Source organism: Lontra canadensis, unplaced genomic scaffold (assembly GCF_010015895.1).
Source record: "Lontra canadensis isolate GAN:19392208 unplaced genomic scaffold, GSC_riverotter_1.0 scaffold1, whole genome shotgun sequence".
NCBI classification, from domain to species: Eukaryota; Metazoa; Chordata; class Mammalia; order Carnivora; family Mustelidae; genus Lontra; species Lontra canadensis.
The window spans coordinates 10,182,600-10,202,176 of record NW_022630995.1 but is presented as its reverse complement, the minus strand read 5'-3'; the positions used below and the strand labels follow the sequence as shown (position 1 = coordinate 10,202,176).

The following is a 19,577-nucleotide window of genomic DNA, read 5'->3' as shown; positions in this document are numbered from 1 at the left end:
GGATGTTTTCTTAGACCGTATCCAGATGTGTGGCATATTTGGTAAAGTCCCTCTCTCCCAAGATGTACCCAAGGGTTTGCGAACTGTTGTTGTTGTTAGGAGAAGACTGGCCTGACTAGAGCTGATATCCATGTGTAGCGGTATCCATCTTAAACCTGATGTTTCCCAAAGAACACTTCCTTTCCCAAAGACATTTTAGGAATGAGCCCATGTGTTTGGGAAACTGGGTGAAATAAGATTTCCTTCTTATAGGACTTCTCAGGACCTTTAGGATAACAAAGACCTTGATTGTAAACTGACCAAGAAAGACTAATGTATGGCCTAGTTCTTAAATATGTTGGCCATAGAAAGCTTTTTTTTCCAAGAGGAGTCTTGAATGAAATACACTTTCAAAAAGGTGTTCTAGATACATGCTATGGACTATTGGTCTGCTCTCTAGAGCTATAACAGGCAGATAGAACTGCAACCCAAACCCATCCCCTACTAGTCAAGCCTCCTCTCAATTCCTTTAATCTGGGTACTTTGTAACTTTCTTCCAGGAGACCATACACCTACCTTCCAGGTAAATCATTGGTTTGGTCATTTGGGTTATGCTTATGCATTATAGAATAGAGGACTAATGTGTCAGGACTACTCTTCTCAAATATCGGACAGGTAGTACTTACAGATGTATTTTATATCTCAGGATATCATCCAGCCTGTAGCACCTAGGTAATCTGACTGAAGTTGACCTTGAGGTTCAGATCTTTAAGGAAGGTGAATTGTAGTTTTTCGTATCCATTTCATTAGAGTGTGAGACAGTGCTGAATGGTGTCCAAACACAATGGTGTCCGAGGGTGCAGACCCCTGCTTTCCAGAGGACGTTTGTAATCCTTTGTGGTGAAGCCAACATACACTTACTGAGTCACTAGTTCAAAATGACTCATGCCCTATGCTATGGGTCCACACACAATTCCAGGACCTAGTCACTCCTAGATCTTCTGTTTCAATGATCTTTATCTGAACATATTTCAGTAGGATTTTCCAGGTTCAGATATGTCCCAGGGAAGCCTTGGGCAAAAGAGTAAGCTTTCAGGGTTTCTTTGGACTTAGCCTATCCAGAGGTCTTGTAAAGGATGCCATTTATTTTATTTATATCTCAGACTCGTAGTCTCAACATAAGGACCCATAGCTTGCCTAAGAATCTATAAGTGAGTAACTTAAAATATCAAAGAACTTCAGGAACAAAAGATCAAGGAAGAATGAATGTAAAAAGAAAGCAATAAGGTTAGTCACGTCGCCACTGGTTACCAACAATTTCTGGGATATACATCTTCTACTGGTTAGATAGATTACCGATATGGATATTACCCTGTGACTTGGGTGAGACTGTTCACTGAGAGCAGTAGATGGAAGTTTTAGTTTGCCAAAGTGAGACCAATGCAGATTTCCTTGTAAGCATTGAAGAATCAGCCAGAAAAGTTAATTGGAAAAGCTTCTGAATTTTGCACTTTGGGAACTTCTCATAAAGTTGTTTGCTTCACATATTTTAGCTTGTATCATTTATAAGTTTTTAAACATTTCTCAGAGATGAAGACACCATTTGAAGAATATTAGTGAAAAATATGCTTAATTATTTTGATAGTCATGTTTCATATCTTATTAAATTCTTTTGTGTGGGATCTTTTAGAAACTTAGTACATTTTCAAGTATTATACATACACAGAATTCCTTAAAGAGGATCAAGGATCTTAGCTGACTTCATGCATCATTGATACGGCATACTATGCTCTCAAAGACAATAAATCTTCGAAGTCTGGGGGGCGGGGAGATGCTCAGTGGTGGACTACAGCTTCCATTTGCATTATCTTTTAGCCACTAAAAAATTCCTAATTTCAAGTGATTTGCTCTAGATTTTTTTTTTCTTTTGTGTGGTTCTTGATTCCTTGCAAATTCCAATTCAATGCTATATGCCCCATTTGAGCTCTCAGATTGGTACCTCTTTAATTCTACCCTTATCCCTCACAAAGCTTACCAATTCTCTGTTCTTCACCTTTTTGTAGAATTTTTAAAAATAGTAATGGAAAATCAGACTAGTAAGAGGTCTTATAAGTGATTGTACCACTGGAATGTCTTACCTCTTTCTAGAGCATGCACAAATGCTACAGCAAGCAGAAGAACCAGGATCCCCTTCATTTTCTTGCCGGCAGTTCTGCAACACCCTGTCTCCTGTAGGTGACCCCGTACAAAGTAACAGCCCAAAGTAACCAATTTCCTTTTACTGAGATTCCTGACTGTGAACTAATCAATTATTAATCTCCACACAGAAGCAAGGGCTGTCATCCTTGGCCCAAAAGAGATAAAATAATATCTATCAAGGCAAATAGACACTCTGGCAGGGGAGAATGTAGGAGATTTTAATCATTAACTTTGTCAAACTGCACAAGAGTCAAGGAATACATGGAATTTTTTTTCCACTGCTGCTTTTTACTAAAATTGATTTAATATATTAACTAGTACATATCCCTCCCCTCGCCCCCTTGGAGGGTTGTGTCTTTGGACTCTCCCTACCCTTCTCATATATAAATGGGAAACTGGAGGTTTCTCTACTGGACTACTTTTCTTCAAATTTACTACAAATAAGGATTACCTTAAAATATTGAAGACTAGATATTTTAAAATCCTACGGTAGAAGGGGATGAGAAGCCAATTTATCAGTTTCCTAGTTCCATAATCTTAATGATCTAAAATTTTATTGAAGAAGGCGGGATAGTACTGTATGTGCTATCTGACTTTTTGAGGCACTGACATATTTTAATACATACTTTTAAAGATATTTATTTATGAGAGAGACAGACTGAGCATGGGGGGCTGGAAGGGCAGAGGGAGAGAGGGAAGTAGACGTTCCACAGAGTAAGGAGCCCAATGCAGGACTCGATCCCAGGACCTCAAGTTCATGACCTGAGCTGAAGTCAGACACTGAACTGACTGAGCTACCCAGGCACCCTTATTTTAATACATATTAAAAATTACCCTTGATTGAGACAGATAACTAGGATGGTGGTGGTAAATGACTTGCCCCAAGTCACAAAAGCTAGTTGTAAATCTTGGATTCCCCAGAGGTCATTTAAAGTTCTTTCTATGGGGGCTCCTGTGTGGCTCAGTTTGTTGGGTTTGCCTGAGGCTCAGGTCATGATCTTAGGGTCCTGTGACTGAGCCCTGAGTTGGGGAGGTGAGAGGGTCAGGTCCCTGCTGAGCAAGGAGTAAGCTTCTCCCTCTTCCTATACCCTTCCCTCTGGCTTGTGGTCTCTCTCTCAAAGCTTTTTTTAAAATTTTACCTGAATTCTATAAAATAAGTTTATTATGGGCTGGTATAACTGGAGAGCTCACAGTGCCCTTGTGGAGTGCTGAAGAGGGAGCATTTTACAGAAGAGGGAACCAAGTCCCAGATACGTTTTGTAACTTGCCCAGAGTGGCACAGTTATCATTCATCTCCTCATGGGAATCAGGTCAGTGCCTGGGTCTTGCAGTAGCCCTCTTTCCCAGAAACAGGGTCAGGTTAGGATTGGTTTACACGCTCTGAAACCAGATCCTTACTCAGCTCTTATGGGCTGTGTAACCATGGGAAGTTTTGTCTAAGCCTTACTTTTCTCCTATGTAAAATAGTGGTAACTCTAGTATTGTTGTCACAAAATTGTTGTGAGCTTAATGGAGAGAATCCATGCACAGGGTTTACTGTTACATCAAACACAAAGAGATAACATTAATGTTATCTATGACTGTTGTTGATGTTAGCTATTGCTCTTATTCTAGTTATTGTTCATTTTCTTTACCAGCTCTCCAAACCAAGAAGGTCACTGGAACTCTGTGGAACATTTAAAGCCAGCCCTGTATCTCGGATTTAGGACCATCACAGACAAATGAGCTAGAATTTCGGTATCCATTTAGTAGCTAAGGATTCATTGCATGGGCAGATTCCAACCAAATCCTAGTAAACTGCACAAAGCGATTACATTTTTAACCTGATTCCCCAGCTGTATTGAAAATAGTGGGGTTTTAGGTTAAGAAAATGGAATCCAGTTAGTTGGAAAAAGATCTCTACTTTGATCTTGTTTATTTACCTCTATAAGGCCAGTGGAAATCTGTGTGGTAAAGGATATGAAAAGATACTATAAACCTTGCAAGAGGCAGTATGGGAAGACAGTCTTGCTGTTCAAGAACCAACTCTATACTGTTCAAAGGTTAAATTTCTGCCTACCAAAAAACTTCTAAACTTTTCTTTTGGCTAAACTACGAGTTTACTTTGTAAGTTAATTAAACAATGTTTTAGGCTTACTGTGAATTATTTGGAAATCAACTGTAAATGAGGGCCAAAGAGTCTAAAAATAAAGAGACCCAGAGCCGAGAATAACTGACAGATTAATTTCCATTTTTAAGATAACACAACATATGTATTCTTATAGTTTTTAATTTAGTATTTTAGTCCTCTTTTGATTAGTTCATTCAAAGATAAAGTAGATGGTTTCCCATTAAACTTGCTACAGGGTTTAAGATCAGCCTGTTCTTGCACTTAAAAACATGACTTTATCTGTGCTTTTGCAATAGCCTCTACCATTTCTGTTTAAGGACAAATTACATGTAGCAAGAATTGCAACATATCGTTTAGGTCTCCTCTTGAGAAATCTGTCTACACAAGCTGCCAAATGCCTTCTCTTGGTTGAGTATCTTACTAACTGAAAATTAGCTCTCACATGCTAGTAGCTAAATATATGAATCTTTGCTCTGTCTTATTTCTGTAAGTTTCCTTAATCTTTCAAATGTTGATTGTTTACAATGGTTCAAAATTTGGGAAAAAATAATCCTAATTGGCTTAAATGAGAAGTTTCATGTTGAAATGACTAGTACATCTGAAGTGTTACAGTAGCAGTTGTGGCAACTTAAATTTATTATTGAAATATATTTTTAAAGATAATTATTAAATAAGCTGTAGGAGGGCAAGGAGTTGTCTTGCTTGTAAAGAATTGAAATAGGACTCTTGGCTGGCTCAGTTGATAGAATATGAAACTCTATATTTTAGGGCTGTAAATTCCAGCCCCACGTTGGCTGTAGAGAATACTTAAAAAGGATTTTATTTATTTGACAGAGAGAGAGAGAACACAGCAGGGGGAATAGCAGACGGAGAGGGAGAAGCAGGCTCTCTGTTGAGCAGGGACCCCGATGCAGGGCTCAATCCCAGGACTCCAGGATTGTGACCTGAGCTGAAGGCAGACACTTAACTGATTGGGCCACCACCCAGGCACCCCATAAAAATAAAATCTTAAAAAAAAAAAAGAATTGAAGTAGTCTCTGTATATCTTGCCACTGGCTTTAGAAGAAATGTAGATTTTTTTTTTTTTTAATCTAAGCAGGCTAGTTCTAGGCAAAATTGTGAGACCAAGCCCATCTTTAATTTTTTCCCTATTATTTTCTCTCTCTCTCTCTCTTTTTTTTTTTTTTTTTTTTTTTTTTGGTAACTCTTAGACCATACACAGTTTACCAAAGCTGTTTTTTGAACACATCTATGCTGCTATAGGCTGCTTGGTAACTTCCATTATAGCATAAAAGTAGAAATTACCTTCAACATGATTTCATTTGTCAGAGTGTTCTTGTAATTCAGATTCTCTCTATGCTATTAAAGTGTGGTGTCAGTAATTTGCCCTGATGAATAACCTCATGAGATGGACATTAGTTGCATAACATAGGTATTATCCTTTAAGTTCATGAGCAGAGCAGAAATAGAACATGATCTACATTGTAGTGTACTTTTTTTTTTTTTAAAGATTTTATTTGAGAGAGCACATGAGCAGCGGGAGGGGCAGAGAGAAAGAAGCAGACACCCTGCTGAATGGGGAGCTTGATGGGGGGCTTAGTTCCAGGACCCTGAGATCATGACCTGAGCCAAAGTCAGATGCTTAACTGACTGAGCCATTGACGGCATCACTGGTACTCCCCCCCGCACAATTCTTTTAATTCCAGTATAGTTAACATGTAGTGTTATATTAGTTTCAGGTGTACAGTATAGTGATTCAGCACTTCCATACGTCACTCAGAGCTCATCACAAGTGCACTCCTTAATCCCTATCACCTTCTTCACCCATGTCCCCACCACTGCCCTTCTGGTCACCATCAGTTTGTTCTCTGTAGTTAAGAGTCTGTTTCTTGGTTTGTTTGTTTTTTTTTACCTCTTTGCTTGTTTCTTAAATTCCACATATGAGTGAAATCATGTGGTATTTGTCTTTCTGAGTGACTTATTTCTTTTTTAAATTTTATTATTTTTATGTACTTATTTTTAAATTTTTAAATTTTTATTTTTTCTCACCATGGCACCTACCCTCTCTAATGTCCATCACCCAGCCACCTCACCCCTCCTAGACCCCCTCCTCCACCAACCTTCAGTTTGTTTTCTGAGATTGAGTCTCTTATGCTTTGTCTCCCTCTCTGGTTTCATCTTATTTCATTTTGACCTCCCTTCCCCTATGATCCTCTGCCTTGTTGCTCAAATTCCTCATATCAGTGAGATCATATGATATTTGCCTTTCTCTGGTTGACTTATTTCACTTAGCATAATACCCTTTAGTTCCATCCATGTCATTGCAAATGGCATGCTTTCATTTTTGATGGCTGCATAGTATTCCATCTCATATATATATATATATATATATATATATATACACACACACACACACACACACACACACACACACACACACACCACTTCTTCTTTAGCCATCATCTGTTGATAGACATCTAAGCTCTTTCCATAGTTTGGCTATTGTGGACAGTGTTGCTATAAACGTTCTGGTGCACATGCACCTTTGGGTCATGACATTTGTATTTTTTTTTGTTTTTTAAAAATTTTATTTATTTATTTGACAGAGATCACAAGTAGGCAGAGAGGCAGGCAGAGAGAGAGAGGAGGAAGCAGGCTCCCCACTGAGCAGAGAGCCTGATGCAGGGCTCGATCCCAGGTCCCCGGGATCATGACCTGAGCTGAAGGCAGAGGCTTTAACCCACTGAACCACCCAGGCACCCCTACATTTGTATCTTTATGGTAAATACCCAGTAGTGTGATTGCTGACTCATAGGGTAGCTCTGTTTTCAACTTTATAAGGAACCTCCATACTATCTTCTAGAGTGGCTACACCAGCTTGCATTCCCACCAACAGTGTAGGAGGGTTCCCCTTTCTCCACATCCTTGCCAACACCTATTGTTTCCTGACTTTTAATTTTAGCCATTCTGACTAGTGTGAGGTGATATCTCACTGTGGTTTTGATTTGTATTTCCCTGATGCTAAGTGATGTTGAGCACTTTTTCATGTGTCTTCTTTGCAGAAATATATGTTCACATCTGCCCATTTCTTAATTGGATTCTTTGTTCTTTGGGTATTGAGTTTGATGAATTCTTTATAGATTTTGGATACTAGCCCTTTATCTGATATGTCATTTGTAAATATCTTCTCCCATTCTGTCAGTTGTCTTTTGGTTTTGTTGACTATTTCCTTTGCTGTGCAAAAACTTTTGATCTTGATGAAGTCCCAATAGTTCATTTTTGTCCTTGCTTCCCTTGCCTTTGGGGATATTTTTAGGAAGAAATTGCTGTAGCTGAGGCCTAAGAGGTTGCTGCCTGTGTTCTCCTAAAGGATTTTGATGGATTCCTGGATCACATGAAGTCTTTCATCCATTTTGAGTCTATTTTTGTCTGTGGTATGAGGACATGGTCCAGTGTCATTCTTCTGCATGTGGCTGTCCAATTTTCCCAACACCATTCATTGAAGAGACTGTCTTTTTTCCACTGGACATTCTTTCCTGTTTTGTCAAAGATTAGTTGACCATAGAATTGAGGATCTATTTCTGGGCTCTCCATTCTGTTCCATTGATCTATGTGTCTGTTTTTGTGCCAGTATCATACTGTTTTGATGATTGCAGCTTTGTAATAGAGCTTGAAGTCTGGAATTGTGATGCCACCAACTTTGGTTTTCTTTTTCAATATTCCTCTGGCTATTTGGGGTCTTTCCTGGTTCCATATAAATTTTAGGATTATTTGTTCTATGAAAAAAGTTGATGGTATTTTGATAGGGATTGCATTAAATATGTAGATTGCTTTAGGCTGCATAGACATTTTCCCAATATTTGTTCTTCCAATCCATGAGCATAGAATGTTTTTCCATTTCTTTGTGTCTTCCTCAATTTCATTCATGAGAACTTTATAGTTTTCTGAGTAAAGATTCTTTGCCTCTTTTGTTAGGTTTATTTCTAGGTATCTAATGGTTTTGGGTACAATTGTAAATGGGATTGACTCCTTAATTTCTCTTTCTTCTGTCTTGCTGTTGGTGTATAGAAATGCAACTGATTTCTGTACATTGATTTTATATTTTGAAACTTTACTGAATTCCTGTATGAGTTCTTGCAGTTTTAGAGTGAAGTCTTTTGGGTTTTCCACATAAAGTATCATATCATCTGCAAAGAGTGATAGTTTGATGACTTCTTTGCCATTTTGGATGTCTTTTTTTTTTTTCTTTTTGTTTTCTGATTGCTGAAGCTAGGACTTCTAGTACTATGTTGAATAGCACTAGTGATAGTGGACATCTTTGCTCTGTTCCTGACCTTAGAGGAAAAACTCTTAGTTTTTCCACATTGAGAATGATATTCACTATGAGTTTTTAATAGATGGCTTTATTGATATTGAGGTATGTACTCTCCATCCCTATACTGTGAAGAGTTTTGATCAAGAAAAGCTGCTGTACTTTTGTCAAATGCTTTTTCAGCATCCTTGAGTATCATATGGTTCTTGTTCTTTCTTTTATTAATGTATCACATTGATTGATTTGCAGATGTTGAACCAACCTTGCAGCCCTGGAATAAATCCCACTTGGTAGTGGTGAATGATCCTTTTAATGTACTGTCAGAACCTATTAGCTAGTATTTTGGTGAGAATTTTCACATCTGTATTCATCAAGGATATTGGTCTGTAATTCTCTTTTCTGCTGGGGTCTTTGTCTGGTTTTGGGATCAAGGTAATGCTGGCCTCATAAAATGAGTGTGAAGTTTTCCTTCCATTTCTATTTTTTGAAATGGTTTCAGGAGAATAGGTATTAATTCTTCTTTAACTGTTTGGTAGAATTCCTCTGGGAAGCTGTCTGGTCCTGGGCTCTTGTTTGTTGGGAGATTTTGGATGACTGCTTCAATCTCCTTACTGGTTATGGGTCTGTTCAGGTTTTCTATTTCTTCCTGGTTCAGTTTTGGTAATTTATAAGACTCTAGGAATACACCCATTTCCTCCAGATTGTCAAATTTGCTGGTGTATAGTTGCTCATAATATGTTCTTATAATTGTTAGCATTTCTTTGGTGTTGGTTATGATCTCTCCTCTTTTGTTCATGATTTTATTTATTTGGATCCTTTTTCTTAGTATTTCTCTTCTCCTGCTGGGTTTAGGTTTCTTTGTTGTTCTTTCTCCAGTTCCTTTAGGTGTAGGGTTAGGTTCTCTACTTGAGACCTTTCTTCTTTCTTGAGAAAGGCTTGTATTGCTATATACTTTCCTCTCAGGACTGCCTTTGCTGCAGCCCAAAAAGTTTGAACAGTTGTGTTTTCACTTTCATTTGTTTCCATGAATTTTTTAAATTCTTCTTTGATTTCCTGGTTGATCCATTCATTCTTTACTAAGATGCTCTGTAGCCTCCATGTATTTATGTTCTTTCCAACTTTCCTCTTGTGATTGAGTTCTAGTTTCAGAGCATTGTGGTCTGAAAATATGAAGGGAATGATCCCAATCTTTTGGTACCAGTTGAGACCTGATTTGTGACCCAGGATGTGATCTTTTCTGGAGAGTGTCCCATGTGCACTAGAGAAGAATGTGTATTCTGTTGCTTTGGGATGGAATGTTCTGAATATATCTGTGATGTCCATCTCATCCAGTTTGTCATCTAAGGCCTTTATCTCCTTGTTGATCTTTTGCTTAGATGATCTGTCCATTTCAGTGAGAGGGGGTGTTAAACTCCCCCACTATTATTGTATTATTTTCAGTGTGTTTCTTTGATTTTGTTAATAATTGGTTTATATAGTTAGCTGCTCCCATGTTAGGGGCATAGATATTTAAAATTGTTAGATCTTCTTGTTGGACAGACACTTTGAGTATGATATAGTGTCCTTCCTAATCTCTTATTATAGTCTTTGGCTTAAAATCTAATTTGTCTGATATATGGATTGCCACCCAGCTTTATTTTGATATCAATTAGCATGATAAATTGTTTTCCACCTTTTCACTTTAAATCTGGAGGTTTCTTGCAGAAAGCATATTGTTAGTTTTTTTTGTTGTTGTTTGTTTTGTTTTGTTTTAATTCATTCTGATACCCTATGTCTTATGATTGGGGCATTTAGCCTATTTACATTCAGGGTAACTATCGAAAGATATGAATTTAGTGCCATTGTATTGCTTGTAAGGTCTATTTTGGTCTATTACTTTTAGGCTCTCTCTTTGCTTAGCAGACCCCTTTCAATATTTCCTGAAGGGCTGTTTGGTGTTTGCAAATTCTTTTAGTTTTTTTTGTCCTCAAAGCTTTTTATCTCTCTATTTTCAATGATAGCCTAGCTGGATATAGTATTCTTGGCTGCATGTTTTTCTCGTTTAGTGCTCTGAATATATCATGCCAGTTTTTTTCTGGCGTGCCAGATCTCTGTGGATAAGCCTGATGCCAATCTAATATTTTTACCATTGTATGTTATAGACTTCTTGTTTGAGCTGCCTTCAGGATTTTCTCTTTGTCACTGAGACTTGTAAGTTTTACTATTAGATGATGGGATGTGGACCTATTTTTATTGATTTTGAGAGGTGTTCTCTGTGCCTCCTGGATTTTGATGTTAATTTTGGTTGTATTTTGGTCTCTTAGAAGAAACTACCTCTCAAAAATTTCAAGAAAGAAACATTTATATATATACAAAAATGAGGGTAAACACAATGAAGGGATGGAATATGACTGTAAAGATGAAAATTTTAAAAAATTCTAAAAAAGGAATTGATCAGTTGATTGGAAAAAGAAAGAAAAAGAAAGTGGAGAGAATTTGCTCAGGCTGGAGACTAGAACAAAGTCTTGTGCTAGATTTAGGGTATATTTTGATCTATTAGAAGAAATTGTATACCAAAAGTTTTTAGAAGAAAAAACCTTGTATGTATACAAAAAATAAAGTTAGATAAAATGAAGGATAAAATATGACTATAATAGTGAAGTTTTTAAAAGATTTAAGAAAATATTTATTTATTTGTCAGAGAGAGAGAGCAGAAGCATGGAGAACTGTAGGCAGAACAGGCAGAGCAGGCAGAGGGAGAAGCAGGCTCCCTGCTGAGCAAGGAGTCAGATGTGGGACTCTACCCAGATGTGGGACTCGACCCAGGACCCTGAGATCATGACCTGATCTGTGTGCCACAGATCACAGTTTAAGGTAACCCTGAGCTGAGAGCTCAGTCCTCAGCTCTGTCTCTATAGTCAGCTTTCCTACTCTGATACCTGTGAGCTCTGCTACAGTCAGACACCCCTGATCCTTCTGTGACCCCGTGGGACCCGAGACCACACTGTCCTCGGGGGCCCCACTCCTGCTTAGCCTCTGGAGTGATGTCCCTCAGTGGAGCAGACTTCTAAAAGTTTGGATTTTGTGCTCCATTGCTCCAATGCTTGCCAGGAGGTGGTCCCTCCCCCTGCGGTCTACCTTCTCATTACTTCAGATTCACTTCTCTGCATGTCTTACCTTTTAGAAAGTGGTCGATTTTCTGTTTCTAGAATTGCTGCTCTTCTCTTTAATCTCTTGTTGGGTTTGTAGGTGTTCAAAATGGTTTGATAACTATCTAGCTGAACTCCTGTGACCTGATGTCATCTCAGTCTGCTACTCTTCCACCATCTTGACTCTCCCCCTGAAATTTCTATCTTTTTATAGTTTCTATTTTACTATTAAGTTTCTGTTCATTTAAGGCCATATTTGCTTTTAATTCTTCAAACATATTCTTTAAATCTTCCTTCATATTAATATAAGCTGCTTTATAGTCTTTATATACTAAACAGCATGTGTGGGCCATCTCAGAGTTGGTTTCTATTGACTGATTTTTATCTGGGTTATCAGTGACCTTTTTCTGTTTCTTTTCATATGTAGGACACTATTGAATATGTTATTAAAAAACCTGCATTCCATTATATTCCTATAAAGATTTGACTTTTTTTTTTCAGTTGGCACTTCAATTACTGGCCAACTTCATCTTAAACTTGTGTGAGATTTATTTTGCCTTTTATTAGGGTAGATGAGTGAAAAGCACAAAGTATTTTCCAAGTCCCTGTACCTTGGAGGGACTGAACCCCTCCAAACACTGTCTTTTATTGCTTTTGTAATGACAAGGATATTAGGCTTTGTACAGGTGGATCCTGAATAGATTTTACTCTCCAATGAGGCCTGTAGGTCTAGAATGTAGTCTTTTTAGTGTCTTCGCTGGATGTTTCGATGTTTAAGAAGGTGGTGATGAAGTCTTTCCACTAGCAGGGTCTGGGGTGTGGAAGGTTCTAGTGCTGCTTGACCTCTGTTCTCTTTTCCCTTCTCAAAACAGTAGCCACATTTTGGTAAGCTCCATATATTCTTTTCTTAATGGCAAAATTACTGAGATATAATTTAATTTTAATTCCATAATGTTCATCAGATTAAGATATAAGATTGAATGGTTTTTAGTATAGTCAGGCAACTATCACCATCTCCAGGTTTAGAGCCTTTTCATCATCCCCCCCAAAAGAAACCTTGTAGTTCCTTTGGCATGACAATATGAGGAATATCATGGACTTGCTCCTCTAGGAAAACTAGTGGAAGTCTCCGGAAAAAGGGTATATAGCAAATGAAGAAACATTTTTTTCCCCAAGAAAATCTAAACTTGGTAAGGAAAGTGACAGTCTGTGGTATTTAAAACAAGACCCACTCACTCCTCACTCCCAACTCAGCAAGACAAGTATAACTACACGGGGCTTCCTTTTCCCTCATCTCTCAGTTGGTAGGGCTACCCGCCAGAGGACCAGGATGCCAGCATTTCTCCTCCTACCTTTTATCTACCTGCTACTGAGGCTATAAGCTCCAGATGAGTGTGGCTGAAAAGCAAGTGACCCTTTTCTTCCTAGCTTTTGCTTGTGGGATATAGGTTCAACCTTGGGCATGGAATCACTGAGAAAACTTGAACACTAACTGCCTTTGCTTTGGCTTGTGGGCAGTAGCTCAAGGACAAGAAAGGTACACCAAGGAGACCTGGAGCTGATGTCTGCTCACTCCACTAAGTTCTCAGTTCCATTTCACTATTTCTTAGGAGAAAGTATAGGGATAATCTTGAAGACAATGGATTCCTAGATATGACACCATAAGGATAAGCAATAAGAGAGAAAATAGATAAATAGACTTCATCAAAACTAGTGTCCTTTGTAGTGCAAAGGTTTTCATCAAGAGCTTGAAAAGACAATCCTTAGAGTTGGAGGAAATATTTGCAAATCCTACCCAATAAGGGTCTTGTATCCAAAATATATAGAAAGAACTCTTACAACTCAAGAACAAAAAGAGAACTGAATTTACAAGGGGAGGGGTAAAAAATTTGAATAAACATTTCTCCAAGAAACATATATAAGTAGCCAACAAGCACATAAAAGATGTTTGACTTCATTAGTCATCAGAGAGATGCAAACCAAAACCATAATGAGGCACCACTTCAAACCCACTTGGCTGAATATTTGCAAAGTGGGATAATAATGTGTTGAGAATGTGGAGAAATAGAAACTCTCATAAATTGCTTGTAGGGGATATAAAATGGTGCAGCCACTTTGTAAAATGGTCTGCAAATTCTCCAAATGGTTAAACATAGTTACCATGTGACCCAGCAGGTCCACTTCTAGATTTCTTCCCAAGAGAAATGAAATCTATGTCTGCACAAAAACTTTTAACAAATGTTTATAGCCACACAACTTGTAATAGCCAAATGGTACAAACAACCCAATTGCCCATCCGCTGAAGAACAGGTAAACAAAATGTTATATATCCATACAGAATACTGGGAATCGAGTATGGATACTTGTTTAACATGGATTAACCTTGAAACTGTTATGTTAAATGACCACCTATTACATGATTCTCTTCATGAAATATCCAGAATAAGCTAAGCTACGGAGACAGAGTAGCTTAATGGATGCCTAGGTTTGGAGAAATGAGGGAATCAGTGGGGTGATAACTAAAAGATATAGCATTTCCTTCTTTCTTTTTTTTTTTTTAAGATTTACTTATTTTAGAGAGTGTACATGCACACATGTGCAGGGGGTTGGGCAGAGGAAGAATCTTAAGCAGACTCTTCCCTGAGTGTGGAGCCTGATGCTGGGCTTGATCCCACGACCCCAAGATCATAACCTGAGCTGACACCAAGAGTCGGTCTTTCAACCAACTGAGTCACCCCGGCATTGTGGTGTTTCTTTTTGAGGTGATGAAAAGGTTCTAAAATTGACTGTGCTGATGATTGCATGTATCTGTGGATAGACTAATATTTTAGATAGATGAATTGCATGGGGTGTGAATTTTAATAAAGCTGTTATCAAAAAGAAAAATTATGCATAGCAAGGCTTATATGGCTTTGCCCTGTGCATGCACAGCCGGCTTTGTCCTAGATTATATGGGGAAGCTCATAGGCTTCCGAGCCCATTTCTGCTGCCATGCATATTCTCCTCCCCAACCCCATACTCTATGCTGCAAATTCCTCAGTTCCGTGGGGCCACTGCACTCTGCATGGATTGCAGCTTGTTGCAGTTGAGGTCAGCACACTTTCTACAAATAGAGAGCCAGGATAACCTTGCGGCTTACCTTCCAGGGCTCCGTATTCAGAGGGATTCAAACTTATCTATTGTCTATTGCCTGAAAGCAGGCACCTCATTAATGGTTTCTTACAGCTAAAACTCTAGCATGGTGTTTGATTTCCTGTTATTCCTTTATACCTGGAAGAGGAAATACTCTTTATACATAAATAGAATTACAAATATCTAAAATACAAAAACTCTGCCCATAAGTGTTGACAATAATTATTTAAGAATATCACTAGTCATTTTTAAATGACTAGTCTTTAATTTTTAAATATTTGTAATCCGCTTTCTTATAAACTCATGATAGTTTCTTCTTTTTACCTGTTCTCAAAGTTGATTTTGAGAGGAAAATTAATCTTAGTATTAGAAGAACTGTTTGAAAATACCAACTTAATTTTTAACTTTGTAGAAGGGAGCAAAATATCTATCTTTTTGAGCTAATTGACTCTATTGTAGTCTTGAATAATGCCTTTATTTCTTTTGAAAGTAGATTTTATTTGTCTTGGTTAAGTATTAGATATAAGCCCTTATTCTAATAGCTCCATATACTTATTTTAATTATTTTTCACTCTTACCTATTCCGATGACTGTTTTAATAGTCTTAGGTTCTCCAGTACTTTCAATTATTGCAATTAATGTTTATTTGGATTTGAGCTTAATATTTTTATTTTGATATTTACCTTCTAGCATTAGTCACATGCAAGATCCTATTGGCATTCTGCATAGAGCTGTACCTACACTGATTAGGTTAGTTCAATATGTTCTTAACGGAAAACCAAGATCCTTTGGATAGTCTAATTAGCAATCATGATGTTATCAGGAATGAAGATATCAAACTGTACAGAACCATCAAGTTGTTTTCACATTGCTTTTTTTTCATTCTTGATATCCTAGAGTTTAATTAGTGCTGTTCAGTCATCCTTTTGATTGAATCAATTGGATAGCTATCAAATTGTTGCCCAGTTTAGTCAAATCACCATTTAAAGTACTCAAATGTGGGACCAAGATAGAAAGATCTGATGAACTTAGTTTGATGTCCTACATAAAGTCTAATTTGGTTGGGGATAAAGGGAATTAGCAAAGAAAAATTTTCTGGTAACAGAAATTTATTCTCATTCTATTTCTGAACCAATTTTTTTTTTGTTTTGTTTTTTAAAGAAAGGCATCTGATTACCTGCTAGAAAGTTTACTTCTGATTGTCGCTTCAGATATGGAGACTTTCAACAGCTTAATGTGTAATGAGTGGTAATAAATTACCTATTTCTCCCTATCTGCTTTATTCAAAGTACTGCCATGCAAATTCTGTACAAGATGTGTTCTGAAATAAAGTCCAGTTAATATAAAGTCCAGGTAAATAAAGGGATATGCAGGATACAAACACTGGCTATTTATGTTACTCTATTTTTTTTTTTTTTTGTCCTCTTTAGAGATCAGGACTCTACTGAATTTCCACAAGTAAAATTTGGTGTAAAATCATAGCTCTTAGAAACAAAAAAACAGGGCACCTGGGTGGCTCAGTGGGTTAAGCCTCTGCCTTCGACTCAGGTCATGATCTCAGGGTCCTAGAATCAAGCCCCGCATTGGGCTTTCTGCTCAGCGGGGAGCCTGCTCCCCGCCCCCCACCGCCTGCCTCTTTGCCTACTTGTGATCTCTCTCTCTCTCTGTCAAATAAATAAATAAAAATCTTTAGAAACAAACAAACAAAAAAAACCCCAGAGAACAATAACTTGGGGCACCTGGGTGGCTCAGTCATTAAGCATCCACCTTCTGCTCAGGTCATGATCCCAGGGTCCTGGTATGGAGCCCCACCTGGGGCTTCTTTCTCAATGGAAAACCTGCTTCTCCCTCTCCTTCTGCTTGCTGCTCCCCCTGCTTGTGCTCTATGTCAAATAAATAAATCTTAAAAAAATAAATAAAAAATTAAAAAAGCTTTGACAAAGAGTGAATATAGATGAGTGCTAATACCAGCCATATCATATACTTCAGTTGCTTTACAGCTTATAAGTCACTTTCCTATAATTATTTTATTTGCTCTGGACAACAATTTATGCATTAATAGTCAGAAGATTATAGAATAATTTCACAAATAAGAAAGCTGAGGCTTAGAGTACCAATGGTACTTGAAATCTTTTGAGATGAAAATACAAAACTGGACTCTGGGATAGAGTGTTTCTTGTTAATTGCATTAGTCCAGGTCATCACCATTGATAGCTAAGGTAGATGGTTCTCTCCTGATGGAGTAAGCAATCTCTTAGAACAGTGCAAAGAGTAGGAACTTTGGTTGTTATAGACAGTTGTGTACAAGCTTTACTAAAGGTTGCAAGATTACCTAATAACCTTGATTAATACAAGTTGAATGATACCAGTTTAAGTGGAAAAATGAAGACATTTGGCTAAACCTAAACATTTGAATTCAAAACACATAACTTCTCTTTTTTAGAATATGTCATTTTTCTATCATGACTAATTTCTAAGGAGTGTTTAAATTTTTGATTCTATAAATGTTGAGGTAACAAGTCAGAGGAAGGAATTTTAAAAAGCCCACCTTTTAAAATAACCTAACTCTGCTTAACCTGTAGTCATGTGGCATAAAAGTGGTAACCCATTGTTCCTAACATACTGTTATATTGTTAATTATAGTAATTTGACCAGCATTAGTAACACAATACTTCATTCAGAAACTTATATTCACCCAGACACTGTTCTAAACATTGGGATAAGATAATGAAAATAAAGACAAAAATATTTGCCTTCATGGAATGTAATTCTAGTGAGATGGAAAAGATGATAATTGTGTTTTAATAAATAGTTACATGTTAGGTAGTGATAACTGCTTTTCATGTAAAAGTTTTTAGTGAACCCTCTTCATTCAGATAATTTACACAGGGAGAAACCTAGGGAGCCCATATCCTTTTAAATTGTGAGTGGCAGGGTGCCTGAGTGGCTCACTCAGTTAAGCATCTGACTCTTGATTTCAGCTCTGGCCATGATCTCAGGGTTGTGAGTTCAAGCCCTGCATTGGGATCAATGCTGGACATGGAGCGTACTTAAAAAGAAAGAAAAACTGTGTGAGGCATATCTATTCTGCTATGCACTCTTCTAGTAGATACGATTAATCATATAATTTTAAGGACATTTGAGTCACTATAACCCAAGGAAAATTGTTTTAAAATGAGCAGCCCATCCAAATACCACTTGGTTTTTAAAGCTTCATGTCTTTTTTTATTAAAAAAAGGTCACTGAATATCCAGGAGAATTAGGCTTGAGATTCTGCTGTGTTCATTTTTACCTTGGTGTCAACAAAAAATATTTCTAACTTAATCACAGAAAAAGTAGAACAGCCATGGGCAACAAACAATAAAACACACAGGTATTGTGCAGCATATAGAACAACAGGGAATAACCACAAAGTGTAAAAACACCAGATGAAGCAACTCCTCTTTTTTTGGTGAGGTGAGAGGGTGCAAATAGTAAGAGAAAACCCACACCATTTCCTCTTGCTATTAACTTTCCTCTTTCATCTGTTGTATAGCCTTCATAACGTACTGAGAAGTGTACAGTTTTTAAGAAATTAGCATTTTCAAGGTTATCTAAAAGAAGGGTTGTTTTATGCATTGGTACACAGAACATGTTATGTTAACTTTACAAATAAGGGATCTGGAATTCTTAAGAAGATTACTGATTTGTAGTATAACTGGAGAAGTGGTGAGGATTATTCTCAAAGATAATTTTTCTTTTAATAATGAACTCATGTTTTGGATCATTCTGAAATTTACTCTGAAGTTGTCAAATGCCAATAAAATCTATTGCCATTTAAATAACTTTCCAATGAGCTAACCAAAAAGTCTCAATACTGTACAGACGCTAGCTAGTAATATCTCTCTATACTGTAGTTATGTGGTCTCATTGTTTATTACTCAGCAAACTGGCCTGGCTAGTTTAATTAACAAAAGTGATTTTTTCCCAATTTTTTTGAGGGGGAAGTGATCAGTGTCATTGTAAAAGGATAAAAAAAAAAAAGCCAGATTCATAAGCATACTACTAAAAATGTTAACATGAAGTTAGTTTAACATTTCTCTTACTGTTAGTACCTCTCCTCTCAAATGCTATGTTTAGTTTACATGGCTTTCCTCATTTAATCTTTGACAGTACAAAAGTCCCCATTCTTTTTTATAGATCAGAAAGTTGTGCCTTAGAGTTTTCTAGTAAGCAGAGTCTGATTATCAAGTCAAACATTTTGATCCACAACTACCCCTAAACCAGTGCTCTATGATCAACAAATAAACACTGACTTTAAATGAGCATATATTTTCCATGCTGCTACTTTCAATTGTATTTAGCACTTGTCTGACTATTGAAATGCAATTTCACCTAAACGTAATTAAGAATAGTATTGGGGTCAAAAAGGTTGATACCTTTTTTGATAGTTAAAAAGGGTCTGCATCCTTGAGGTTGGAAGCTATAATACTATAAATTGGCAGTATTTTGGCGTCACTGGCTCAGAATTTAAGCCTATAGTACTATCCTCATGAAAAATTCTTTATGGCTATAGTTTCATCATAACTGGCCATCTTAGATGTGCAGGCTTTTTTAAAAGGGATGGAGAAATCGGAACACTGTAATGGAAATAGCAACTCAAATCACCTGCAAAATGAAATGAATTGTGAAATATTTCCATGTGAAAGGCAACTCTTCATAATTAGAGCAAGCTGAA

The 19,577-nt window shown here is 37.2% G+C and overlaps 1 protein-coding gene across 1 annotated transcript in view; it reads right to left on the bottom strand.

The window, feature by feature from the left end:
* GC (GC vitamin D binding protein) overlaps positions 1-2,309 on the bottom strand; it is a 33,572-nt gene extending 31,263 nt beyond the window's left edge. The window contains exon 1 of the mRNA XM_032843129.1: positions 2,118-2,309. Coding sequence (XP_032699020.1) covers positions 2,118-2,175 — 58 coding nt within the window. The 5' untranslated portion in view covers positions 2,176-2,309. The remainder of the gene's footprint in view (positions 1-2,117) is intronic.
* Positions 2,310-19,577: the final 17,268 nt, after the last annotated feature.